The sequence below is a fragment of the Empidonax traillii genome, unplaced genomic scaffold (assembly GCF_003031625.1).
Source record: "Empidonax traillii isolate 1590-97213 ecotype Southwest subspecies unplaced genomic scaffold, ASM303162v1 scaffold1881:size57505, whole genome shotgun sequence".
Classification (NCBI taxonomy): Eukaryota; Metazoa; Chordata; class Aves; order Passeriformes; family Tyrannidae; genus Empidonax; species Empidonax traillii.
Window position 1 is genome coordinate 557 of NW_020957074.1, and position 12045 is coordinate 12601.

The 12045-nt window shown below is 49.6% G+C and overlaps 2 protein-coding genes across 2 annotated transcripts; one reads left to right on the top strand and one right to left on the bottom strand.

Moving 5' to 3' along the window:
- Nucleotides 1-203: 203 nt before the first annotated feature.
- Nucleotides 204-8356, bottom strand: LOC114071181 (ubiquitin carboxyl-terminal hydrolase 40-like). Its single transcript, XM_027908922.1, has 10 exons — nucleotides 8323-8356; nucleotides 6901-7117; nucleotides 6449-6516; nucleotides 5322-5435; nucleotides 4410-4574; nucleotides 3800-3946; nucleotides 2093-2236; nucleotides 1127-1255; nucleotides 784-890; nucleotides 204-328 (listed from the first exon to the last, which is right to left on the bottom strand). The coding sequence occupies exons 2-10, from the start codon at nucleotides 7097-7099 to the stop codon at nucleotides 295-297; spliced, it is 1107 nt and encodes a 368-aa protein (XP_027764723.1). The 5' UTR covers nucleotides 7100-7117; nucleotides 8323-8356; the 3' UTR covers nucleotides 204-294.
- A 2115-nt stretch (nucleotides 8357-10471) lies between these two features.
- Nucleotides 10472-11394, top strand: LOC114071180 (UDP-glucuronosyltransferase 1-8-like). Its single transcript, XM_027908921.1, has one exon. The coding sequence runs from the start codon at nucleotides 10477-10479 to the stop codon at nucleotides 11392-11394; it is 918 nt and encodes a 305-aa protein (XP_027764722.1). The 5' UTR covers nucleotides 10472-10476.
- The last annotated feature ends 651 nt before the right edge of the window (nucleotides 11395-12045 follow it).

Sequence of the window (12045 nt, forward strand, 5' to 3'; positions counted from 1 at the left end):
CTTTATAAAAAATAGTAACCAGCAGGAAAACAAGATTTTCCTGGAGTATTCACTTCATGGACATGCTGGAACCAACCAAAATTCCCCTTACAAACTTCTCCTTGCCAGTCCACGGCTCCATATTTTCAATTATCATCCAGCTGACTCTTCAACAGGAATATAAATTATTATTATAAAGTTATCTCAGCAGCAAAATCCAAACTACCAGCCATGGGATTACCTTTCTTAATGCTCCATATTGTTTTCTGTACTTCTTATTCCAGGACACCCCTATTTTCTCCAATAATTTCTGCCCTAATTGATCCACAGGAATTTGCTTCGAGTCTTCCTGCAGAGAAACGAAAAACTGGGATGAAAACAGGCTGCAAAATCACAAAGAAGTCAGTTTGGAAGTGCTTCCATCATTCCTGGTTTTTATTAAGCCAATGTAAGATCACCTTTTGCAGCACCTTTGGGGAGCAGCTTAAGAAATATTCCAAAAGGACCTTTTTCTGTATAAAGAGAAACTATTACTGCCCCAGTTTCAATTTTCCCACCCCAATTTCAATTTTTCAAGCTTCAATTTTTTTCAAGTCTCAGTTTCCTTTCCAGCCCCAAAATTTTCAAGCCTCCATTTCTTTTTTTTTTTCCAAGCCTCCCTTTTTTTTCCAGCCTCACATTTTTAAGTTTTCATTGCTTCCCAGTAAGTTCAGAGGAGCTCTGGACACTCAAACCTGCCCACTCTCACACACACACACAAACGCCTTCCAGGCTCAAAATCCAAGCAATAAACCCCTTACATACCATACCTCTGCTAAAATCCCTTTTAAGACTGCCAGGGGATTCTCAGTTTCTTTGAAATTTTCAGCATCTCTTCCAGCCTTATCTTCAATCAGCTTTTCCTCTTCTTCCTGTGCGACAAAGAGAAGAGACTCCCAGATGCTGTTGCATCACACAGTACTGGGTTTGATTATTCTGTAGTAAAACCAGAAGGAAACTCTGATTAATTATCCTTCTGAAGGACACAAGACACCCCAAAAGCCTCATAAAATATTAATAAGCTTGGCTGCACATTCACCCTTTTCCTGGAAAATAAAGCAAGGAAGGGGGAAAAAAAAAAACCCCAAACCAACCCTTTCTGACTCACCTGTAGCTGCCAGTTTCCTAATTCATCCACATCTCTGATATAAACATGATAGTGTCCTCCATAGCAGCCACCTTTGTGTATAATAACAGAGAAGAGCTCATACATGTACTCTGAATCATCCATTTCAGGCTTGAAAGAGAGAAATAATAACAGTCACCAGGACACACACTGGGAAGCGGAGCAACCCCAGGGCAGTTCCACACCAGCAGAGATTTCTCAGGGCGTGTTTTTGCAGCTTAAAATGGTTTTTGTTTGTTTTTTTTTCAGTGCTGGCAACACAGGGGAGGGGTGATATAAACCATGGAATGGGCTGGGTTGGGAGGGATTTGAAAGCCCTTCCACTGTCCCAGGTTGCTCCAAGCCCTGTCCAGCCTGGCCTTGGACACTTCCAGGGGCGGGGAGTGCACAACCTCCTCTGTGTTACCAAGTAACCTTGTTTATTAATATTTGTTATTTAATGAATATTCTTTATTAACAATTTTTATTATTATATTTAATTTTTTAATTATTACCGTTGATTTAAATGTTTAATTGTTACTATTAATTTAAATTTTTATTTTTATTTTATTATTATTATTATTATTATTATTATTTCTGTATTTAAGCGGGCTCTTTAAGGATCCCAAATTGTCAGGAAGCGACGGTACAGCTCAGTTCCTAACCAAAATCCTATCTGTGAATTCCAATGAATAACTGGGGGCACACAAAACACACGTAGCTCAATTCACACACCACACGCTCAGACAGCGACGATAGAAAACCCAACTTCCATTTCCAGCTGAGAAGCCTGGGAGTTTTCAAGGAAGGGGCAGGTTAAGTTCTGCAGAATTATCACACCCCACACAGCTACAAACTATTCCCCCTGCCCTCAGAAAGAGGGGCCAGCAGAGGGGAAGCCCCCGGGTCCCCGAGGGCCCCCAGCTGGCGGCAGGAGCGGGAGGGAGGGAGGGAGGGCTCAGCACGAACCTGCTCGCAGAAGGGCCGCAGGTTGATGCGCAGGGGGAAGGGGTAGCAGCTCGTCTCCTTGTACCTCTCACCCCTCTGGAAGTCGAAGTTGAACCTGAGCAGGGACACGGTGAGGAACGGCGGCAGCTTGCGCAGCTTGGCCGACTGCGGGGGGAGCGCAGAGAGCGGCGTCAGAAAACGAGGGACACGGGGGAGATCCCAGTCAGTAATTCCATTTCCACGGCCACACAGCACTGGAAGTCCCCCTCCTTTATTCCTTCCAGGCAGGAAAGCCAAGAAGAATCCATTTTCATGAGGGACTATATTAATGAAGATTGAACAGCTTGGTGTGGGACACACCAGGAACCCTCGGGGGGAGTAAAACCAAGCACCTCTGCATGCAAGTGGGTACTCAATGGCCACGTCCCTGAGCCTTTCCAACGTCCCCATCCAGCTCCCATTCCCAGGAGAACCTCCCAGGAACACGCACATGGCTCAACCAACCCCCTGAATTAGGGATTCTTGTTTTATCCACTGTCAGGACTGTGGCAAAGCTCAGTGGAACAAGGATTCCAAAATCCCACGTTCTGCCAAGCTCAGTGCGAAACCAGACTGTGCCATGAAATTTTGATCAAGTCCTGGAACAGGAAACAAGAAAGGAGGGAGAGCCACAACCAGAGAGCCCCAGTGTACACAGGGATGGAAGAGCTGTGCTGCTCCAACATCCCTCCTCCACACTGCAGCCCTCCAGCACAGCCTGACATCCCCAGATGGGGGATTTCCTACCAAAATCCGGAGTTCCCACTCTCCTCCTGCATGGATGAGCACTTGCAGAGGCACACAATTGTTACCCTGCCCTCCCTTGAGCCCAGCCAAGTTTAATCCAAGCAGCCCTTGCACCAAGGCACGTGAGGCACTGCCGAGTGTTCCCGAGCCCAGGCACTGATTAACCAGCCTGTCCTCAGCTCCCCTTTGGAACAGTCCCTCCCACATCCAGCTGTGGGGTTTGGATTGCACAAGCTCTGCTGTTGGGAAGAGGGCAGAGTGCACCAACAGCTTCCTTCACAAAACACTGAGCAGGAGTTCCCATTCCCCTGTGCAGAGCAACTTATGATCATTGTTTTTATCTCCCATTTGGGTTCCTTGGGATAGAATTTCCATGGTTTTCCTCAGTACAGGGATCTGGGTTTTCTCTTTATGCTTCTTAACACAGTTGCTCAAGTTTCAAAGATTCATGGAATGGTTTGGGTTGGGAGAAACCTTAAAACTCATCTCATCCCACCCCTTCCACGGGCAGGGACACCTTCCACCAGCCCAGGTTGCTCCAGCCTGGCCTGGGACACTTCCAGGGATCCAGGGGCAACCACAGCTTCTCTGGGCAACCTGTGCCAGGGCCTGCCCACCCTCCCAGGGAAGAATTCCTTCCTAATAACCCACCTAACCCTGCCCTGTGGCAGTGGGAAGCCATTCCCCCTTGTCCTGGCACCCCAGTCTCTCTCCATCTGTGGCTCCCTTCAGATCCTGCAAGGTCACACTCAGGTCACCCCAAAGCTTCTCCTCTCCAGGCTGAACAATCCCAGCTCTCCCAGCCTTTCCTCCAGTCCTCTGATCATCTTGGGGCCTCCTCTGGACTCGCCCCAACATCTCCATGTCCTTCCAGTGCTGGAGACCCCAGAGCTGGAGGCTCCAACCAAGCAAGCTGAGCTCTGAGAGCCATCAAGGAGTTACCTTCGAAGCTTCAACAAGTTTATCACAGGCTCCACATCGATACAAGTTGTCATTTTCAAAGTATTCTTCCTCCACGTACATGTTCCACAGGGCCTCCTCCAAGCCAGCAACACCTTTCACTGCCACTGTGAGGTCTAAGAAATCTTCCTACACAGAAAGCACAACAAAAAAAAAAGGAGCTATTGAAGCGGTGGAGGTTCATGGGACAGTAGGAAGATCCTCACTGCCATCACCAAAGCAGATGGAAATGTACTGCTGATGGGAGAAAACCATCAGAGGAGAGAAATTCATTTTTAAACCCCGATTTTTTTGGAATCACAAAGAGCATCAAAGACTGCAAATATTTCTTTTGCTGTTGTTAGAGAGCTGAGCAGTGAGGTAACTGCATCTCCCAAAGCCTCACAGGACGCAGGAACCCCTGGGGTTTTCTCCCCTCTGATGGAGGTGGTTTGGAAAACGCAGCCAAGGCTTCCAGTCCCGATTCAACAAGGATACAAAAAAGGTGAGATTTTTTTTTTTTTTTGGACTTGAAAAAAAGAGAAAATAGAATATTGGAAGTACCTTCAGCACACTGAGCAGAGCCCTGTGGTGGAAAATGCCCCTGCTTTACCTGTCTCTCACTGACGTTCTTGCACTCCTTGCAGACGATCTGGTTGACAACGATGCCGTGGTACAGCCGGTTGATGAGGTCATGGCCCGATGTCCCCACCAGGGAGGTCTCCAGAGCACTGAACAGGATCCTGTTCAACTCCTGCACATCATGTTGCCTCATCTCCTGCCCCAGGAAACAGGGAGAAGTCAAACAGTGCTCTGCTGATTCCTTAAAACCAGCATTTATCAAGTGTCACAGAGTGACTGCTCCCAATTTACTCCTTGAGGAGTAAAACATCACGTTTATTCCTGTCCTTGAACTGGTTAAGCTGAGCAGCTCCAAGTCCATCACCTACAGCCCACATCAAACACTTCCACTTGGGAACCATCCCAGAATGGTTGGGAGGGATCTTGATGCTCATCTCATCCCACGGGCAGGGACACCTTCCACCAGCCCCGGCTGCTCCAACCTGGCCTTGGACACTTCCAGGGATGGGGAAACCACAGCTTCTCTGGGAATTCCATCCCAGCCCCTCCCCACCCTCCCAGCCAAGAATTCCCTCCCAATTTCCCACCTAACTCTGCCCCCTGGCAGTTTGAAAGCCATTCCCCCTTGTCCTGGCACTCAACTCCAACACGAGTGACACAGTTCATTATGGGGTAAGGATCTGAGTATCTGAGGACACTGTTGGAAAAACATCCCTGTAAAAACCAAGGAAAAGCTACTGGAGTTGTATCAAAGAGAACAACCATCTTCTGCAGCTTCCTGTGAACTGGCAAGGAGCTCGTGTGGAGATCCCACAACAGCTGACCCAATCCAAGGTCATCTCCACAGCCTGAAGGATTTTAAGACGTGTCTTAAAGGTCGAACTCCAAGGAACAAAAACTCTCCACTGAGGAAAACAAGTTCCCAAGGGCTGGAGATCTGCACCTCATGGCTGTTCCAGCCAAAGCTCTCGGTGAGGTCTGTGGTGGATGCAGCCTGTTGGTCCAAGAGCAGGAGCTGAGCAAACAACCTCTGGAGCTGCAACGGAATTATTCGAACCTGGGGACAAAACCCAAAAAATACACCCAAAACAGGTCAGAAAGAGTCACCAAAAATCACTTAAATCACAGTAATTTGGTACAGAATTTGTAATAACCATCACTGTCTGTGGCTTTCCTAACAGGTGACTTGATTTACACCAAAACAGCAGTGATGCTTTGTTCCCAAAAATCTACAGTCCAACAGAATCATGGAACGGTTTGGGTGGAAAGGGACCTTAAAGAACATCTCATTCCATGGGCAGGGACACCTCCCACTAGCCCAGGTTGCTCCAACCTGGCCTTGGACACTTCTAGTGATGGGACAGCCACAGCTTCCTCAGGAATTCCATCCCAGTCCCTCCCCACCCTCCCAGCCAGCAATTCCTTCCCAATCTCTCATCTCTCCCTGCCCTCTGGCAGTGGGAAGCCATTCCCTGTGTCCTGTCCCTCCATGCCTTGTCCCCAGTCCCTCTCCAGCTCTCCTGGAGCCCCTTTAGGCCCTGCCAGGGGCTCTCAGGTCTCCCTGGATCCTTCTCTTCTCCAGGTGAACCCCCCCAGCTGTCCCAGCCTGGCTCCAGAGCAGAGGGGCTCCAGCCCTGGGAGCATCTCCGGGGCCTCCTCTGGACTCATTCCAAGATATTTCCTGTGCTGGGTCACACCAACAGAGCCATGGAACACACCTGCAGCGATCAACCAAAACTCCCCCATCACCACAGCGAAAAAGAACAGCTTCCCCTGATATTATTCCCGACACTAATCCCTAAAAACTCAGCTCCAACACACCATGACCCACAGATTTCCACGTGGAGGGACAGAACGAGACGGGAAGGAAACATTCCAGCAGAGACAGACTCGATATCTGATCCCTGAAGGAAAAGCTTCTGGCACTGGGAACTTAGAATTGTGTGGAAAATCCAGACTGCTTTTGGGGTCAAATTTGGGCTTTCCCCCCTCCTCACAACAAGGGTCACGGGAACTGAAACAAAATTCCTCCAACTCAACCCCGAGAAGTGACTGAAGGATCCCCAGTACCTTTGCATCTGGTTTCCTGCTGTCATCCAGAGTCCCGAGCTCCTCAGGGCCCAGAGAGAACAAAGCCTCTGGAATGGGAAAGAAAACACCTCTTTAAATAATGCAACATCTGGGGAAAAGGGGACTAGGGTGAAAAAAGGGACTGGGAAGGAAAGACAGACTGGGAAATATCTCTTTTGGGAATTGCAGTGATGGGATTAAGAAAATGAACAACTCTAGACAGCAAGAACCTCATTTATTTACCCAAACTGTAACTTGTAAGGAAACTCGGTGTTTCTAATCCTTAAATTTTGTGCCAAACTCGTTTTACAGCCCAACATCCTGGAATAATTTACTGGAAGTGAACTTGAAAATGATCTTGAGCTCCTTGCCTTTCACAAATATCCAGCAACGAAAGTGTCCCTAAAACATCACCCCAATTGTTGGTTCAAAGAAGGTTTTGAAGCCTTTACCTCTAAATTCGGGTGTGAAAAGCAGAGTCTGCAGCAGGGAATTGAGGTAGCAGGTCCCACCCTGGTTTTTGATCCCACTGAGGTTGGTGAAATCCCTGGGAGCTGGGGGTTCACACTCTCTGGGCTTGGACGTCTTCCCTTTTCCCCAGTGGTTGTTGGAAATGAAGGAAAAATCCTCGTCAAATAAGTCCCCAAACATTGTGAAGGCAAAAGAGTCCTTGGAAGGAAAAAAAAAAAAACCAAATGCAAGAGGAGTTATTTGCTATAAAAAGGGCAACTGAACCCACTCAAACCCTCAGAAATAAACCTGTGTTTATATTTGGTGCCCACTTTATATCTAAAAATTCACATCAGATCCATGCAAAAAACGTAAATTAACGCAATAAAGAGGAATTAAAAGCATTTCTATTCCCACGGGCCTAAACAGAATCAAACACATCCCAACTCCATTTGGCCCCAGCAAAAAAAAACCAAAAAAACACGTGTAGCAAAATAAATTAGCCCTTTTAAACATCCAGAGTTAAGGAGTGCTCAAGCCTCCTGCAAGGAAAAACAAGCAATCCCTGAGTTATTCTGGAGCAGGGAATAACCACTCCCTAATTTACCTTCACCCCCATGTGCAGTTTTATGCACCTTGACCTTAATCTACCTCTTCCAAAAGCTCCCAGACAGCTGGAATTAACCTGCAACGACTGGACTTGTCTCCTACCTTAATAATTAATCTTTCACTTAATCCACCTCCTCCACAGCCCTTAAACTTCTCCTTTACCTCTCTGAGAGCATGAAGACTCTAAAGCTTTAAAGCTGCAACCTTTCAGTTGATTCCACTGCTCTCCTGCTCTGGATCTGCAGCAGCTCGCGGTGCAGAGGAATTTTCATCTCAGGCAGGCACAGCTCCAGCAGACACCCCCCCCACCACTCCAGGGAAGCTCTTCCGTGCCCAATCCTCCCTGGCTCCTCATTCCTGGAGCCCCCAGCACTGCTGCTGGCACAGCCTGCTTCCCTGGGACCACCTGGGAACAGGATTGCTGGGAATTCTGGGGCAGCTCAGAGTGTACCATGTGCCACTGCCAGGGCTGGGATGAATCCAGGGCAGGAGATCCCAACCCCTTCTAATAAATCCAGGACAGGAGAGCCCAAACAAATGAGACGGATCCCCAAGCCCCTTTAATAACCCCAGGACAGGAAATATCACCCCCCCCCCCCCCATAATAACCCCAGGACAGGAGATATCACACACACCCCCCTATAATAACCCCAGGACAGGAGGTGCCCCCGAACCCCTCAACAAACCATTCCAGGAGACCCCAAAACAGAAGCCGCCAGAGCCCTGCAGCAAGGCTGCGCCAGGAGATCCCAAATCCCAGCACTAACACCCCGATAACCCCCCCAAAAAAAGCGCTGTCCCTCCCCGTCACTGACCGTGCCCAACGCGGCCCTACGGCCCTCTGGCCGCCGCCATCTTTGTCGGGGGCGTCGCGCAGGACACGCCGGGAGCGGCGGCCGCGGGGGCTGCCGGGAGTTGTAGTTCCGTACCGGCCGCGGGGGCTGCCGGGAGGTGTAGTTTGGAACAGGGTGTCCAGGGGGGAATGCGCGGATATCCCATCCCTGGAGGTGCTCCAGGACGGGATGGGGCTCGGAGCAACCTGGGAGACCGCAAGGTGTCCCTGCACATGGATCTTCTGCCGTGGGTTTATTAGAGGGATTTGGGATCTCCTGTCGTGGTTTATCAGAGGGGTTTGGGGACCACCTTCCATGGGGCTTGGGGTCTCCTGCCATGGATTTATCAGAGGGTTTGGGATCTCCTGCCATGAATTTACTAGAGAGGTTTTGAGTCTCCCATCATGGGTTTATTAGAGGGTTTTGGGATCTCCCATCATGGATTTATCAGAGGTGTTTTGGGATCTCCTGTCATGGATTTATCAGAGGTGTTTTGGGGTCTCCTGTCATGGGTTTATTAGAGGGTTTTGGAGTCTCCCATCATGGGTTTATTAGAGGGTTTTGGGATCTCCCATCATGGATTTATTAGAGGGTTTTGGGATCTCCCATCATGGATTTATCAGAGGTGTTTTGGGATCTCCTGTCATGGATTTATCAGAGGTGTTTTGGGGTCTCCTGTCATGGGTTTATTAGAGGGTTTTGGAATCTCCTGCCATGGATTTGGGACCTCCTGCCAGGGGTTTGGGGTCTCCTGCCCCAATCCACCTTGGCAGGTGTGTTGTGCCTGCCCCAGTAATGCCCTCCCGAGCTCACAGTGACCCGGCCTGATCCCACCACAATCCCAGAACCATCAGGGTGGGGAGAGATCTCCATCATCCAGTGCCACCATCCTCCCCACCCAAAAACCGTGTCCCCTGGAGCCACTTCCAGGAGCCCCGTGAACACCTCCAGAGATGGTGACTCCACCCCTTCTCTGGGCAACTGAGGCGAATAAAGCAGCTCACAGTGCAAAAGCAATGTCTGATGTCCAGTCTGACCCTCCCCTGGCACAATGCAAGGCCATTTCCTCTCGTCCTGTCACTTGGGGTGTGCTGGAAGAGCCCAAACCTCCTCTCCTGGCAGGGAGATCCATGACTTCTCACCCCGATCCGGCGTTCCCGCTGTGCCCTGGCTCACGTGTGAGCAGCCAGCGACCCTTATCTTGCCTTGCCTTTAACCCAGTGAAGTTTGATTTGTCCATAAATCCATTTTGGGATACCCAGCCCGAGGGAGGGAGTCTCTGGAAAGATCCCAGCACCACCAAGGTACTGATTAACTTCACCCACCCCTCACCTAAAGGGAGCCATGAGGAAAGTTCATCCCGCAGCAGGAAGGAGAGAAGGGAAGGGAAGGACATTCCCTCTTCAGCAAAGAAGCAAATCCCCTCTTCACAAAAATATATAAATTAGCCCTTCTTGTGGGAAAATGCTGTTTGTTAAACTGGTCAACTTCACTATGACCACAAACCTCAAGTATTTTGTGTTCTGCCCAAAACCTGCTGTCTGACACTTTTCCAGGAGTTTCTCCCCACAAAGAAATAATTCCAGGTGCTGGTAAAATGGAAGGGAAAAATTAAGGAAAAGATGAGGAAAACAATATATAATTAAATCTTGGTGGGCTGAAGGAGGGGAGAGAAGCTGTGTGCCTGAGGGACAGCCATGGCTCTAAAAACCCCAGGCTGTGCTGTTTTCCCATGTTATTCCATCATCAGTTTGGGCATCGATGACATCAAAAGCAATGGGGTGAGGTTGAAAAATCGTGCTTGTGCTGATGCTGCTGGTTGGCCCAGTCAAGCCTGAGCCCTGGGTTCTCTCCTGGGTCTCTGGTGGTTGTTGGAACACCATCAGGGTCTGTTCTAGGCCTGCTGGGGAGGGGTTGGCAACCAGCTGTGGAACAGTTGTGTGAAGCCTGAACTTGGGCTTCACCTCCACAGACTTTCAAAAGAGAATAAAAGAAAAACAAACCACCCGCGATCCAAAGTGGTGAATTATTAACGAAGGGATTATCTCGAAGCAAAGTGCAACACCCATCACTCCCCCTCAAAAGCGCCTTCCAGCCACAGCCTGCAGCAGAAGCCTTTCCATCGGTCATAGGAAGATGGCTCTGAGGTTCTGCCCTTCCTGCATTTTCCTCCTCCTCCTCCTCCTGCCCGGCCCCTCGGCTGGGGGGAAGCTGCTGGTGGTGCCCATGGTGGGGAGCCACTGGCTGAGCATGAAGGAGGTGGTGGAGGAGCTGAGCCAGCGGGGCCACGAGGTGGTGGTGGTGATGCCGGAGGTGGCCTGGCAGATGGAGACCTCGCAGGCCTACAAGGTGGTCACGTACCCGGTGACGCAGACGCTGGAGGAGCTGGACGGTTCCTTCCGTGACTATGTGGACACCCACCTGAAGGGCCTGCCCTTCCCCCTGAACGCCCTGGAAATGTACAGGAGCTCGGTGCACGTCTTCAGCACCTTCTTCGGCCAGTGCAAGGACCTGTTCCGCAGCCAGGAGACCCTGAGGGCGCTGAACCAGACCGGGTTCGATGCCATGCTGACCGACCCCGTCTTCTTGTGTGGGGCCACTCTTGCCAACTACCTCTCCCTCCCCTTCGTGTTCTTCATGAGGGGCTTTGGCTGCAACCTCCACTTCGAGGCCCCCCAGTGCCCAAGTCCCCTGTCCTACGTCCCACGGCTGTTCACCTTCAACTCGGACCGCATGACCTTCCTGCAGAGGGTGGAGAACGCCCTGGTTTCCCTCCTGGAGCTCAAGTACTGTGATGGTTTCTATGAAGAAGCGCTGAAGTTCTCCTCAGAAGTCCTGCAGAGGGACGTGACCATTAGGGACCTTGTGGACTCTGCTTCCATCTGGCTGCTGAGGTTCGACTTTGTCTTCGAGTACGTCAGGCCCGTGATGCCCAACATGGTCTTCGTTGGAGGAATAAACTGTGCAAAGAAGAAACCCCTGAATAAGGTAAGGCTCCTTCTCTTTCCCACATTTTCCCAAGGAAAATTCACTACACTGCTGCTGGGAAATTGATGGCTATTGGTTATTTTTAATTTTCGGGAATGATTTAAAACCACCAGCTTTGGGCAGCTGTTTTCCACTGGCTGAAATCAAACCACCCTGGAGAGGGACCTCCTTGAATTAATAAGGATTTTCTCACAAAAACAGGGATTTCATCTGCCAGCTAATGTCCTCAGTGAATGTTTATTATTCACCAAGCTGATCCAGTCTGGATTTAATTTTAATGGAATCTGACATATATTTCTTTAATCTGACCGAAACCCCAGAGGCCACGCTCTGGGACTCATATTTTGGTTTTAAGTCCAGGCTCTGCAACGTCAGTTAATTTGCTCTGGTTGTACTTTCCTACCATTCAGTTCCCAAATTGTCTGTCCGTGTTAAGTTGTTCCTGTTTGGGTTGGTGGAACATAAACATCAGATTGAAATGGGAGGAAATAACCCTCAGTAGTGTATTTGGTGAATGCAAACCCCAGGTTTTCACACCTATCCCTTGACATTTGCTTTTACCAGGATTGTTCTGCAGGGTCTTCAAAGCTGAGTTAGCAATTCAAAGCCATTTTGTAGTCTCTGAAATATTCACATCGTTTTGTTCCCGGACACAAATCTCTTCCCTAGGAAACTACTCCTTCCCTTCTGAACTGTGCTCACACAATATCCCTGCAC

Coding starts and splice junctions, on each gene's coding strand:
- LOC114071180 (XM_027908921.1), top strand. CDS start 10,477: ATGGCTCTGAGGTTCTGCCCTTCCTGCATTTTCCTCCTCCTCCTCCTC.
- LOC114071181 (XM_027908922.1), bottom strand. CDS start 7,099: ATGTTTGGGGACTTATTTGACGAGGATTTTTCCTTCATTTCCAACAAC. Junction 3,947..4,409: donor AGAACGTCAGTGAGAGACAG/GTAAAGCAGGGG, acceptor CTTTCTGTGTAG/GAAGATTTCTTAGACCTCAC. Junction 1,256..2,092: donor TGCGGCCCTTCTGCGAGCAG/GTTCGTGCTGAG, acceptor CTCTCTTTCAAG/CCTGAAATGGATGATTCAGA.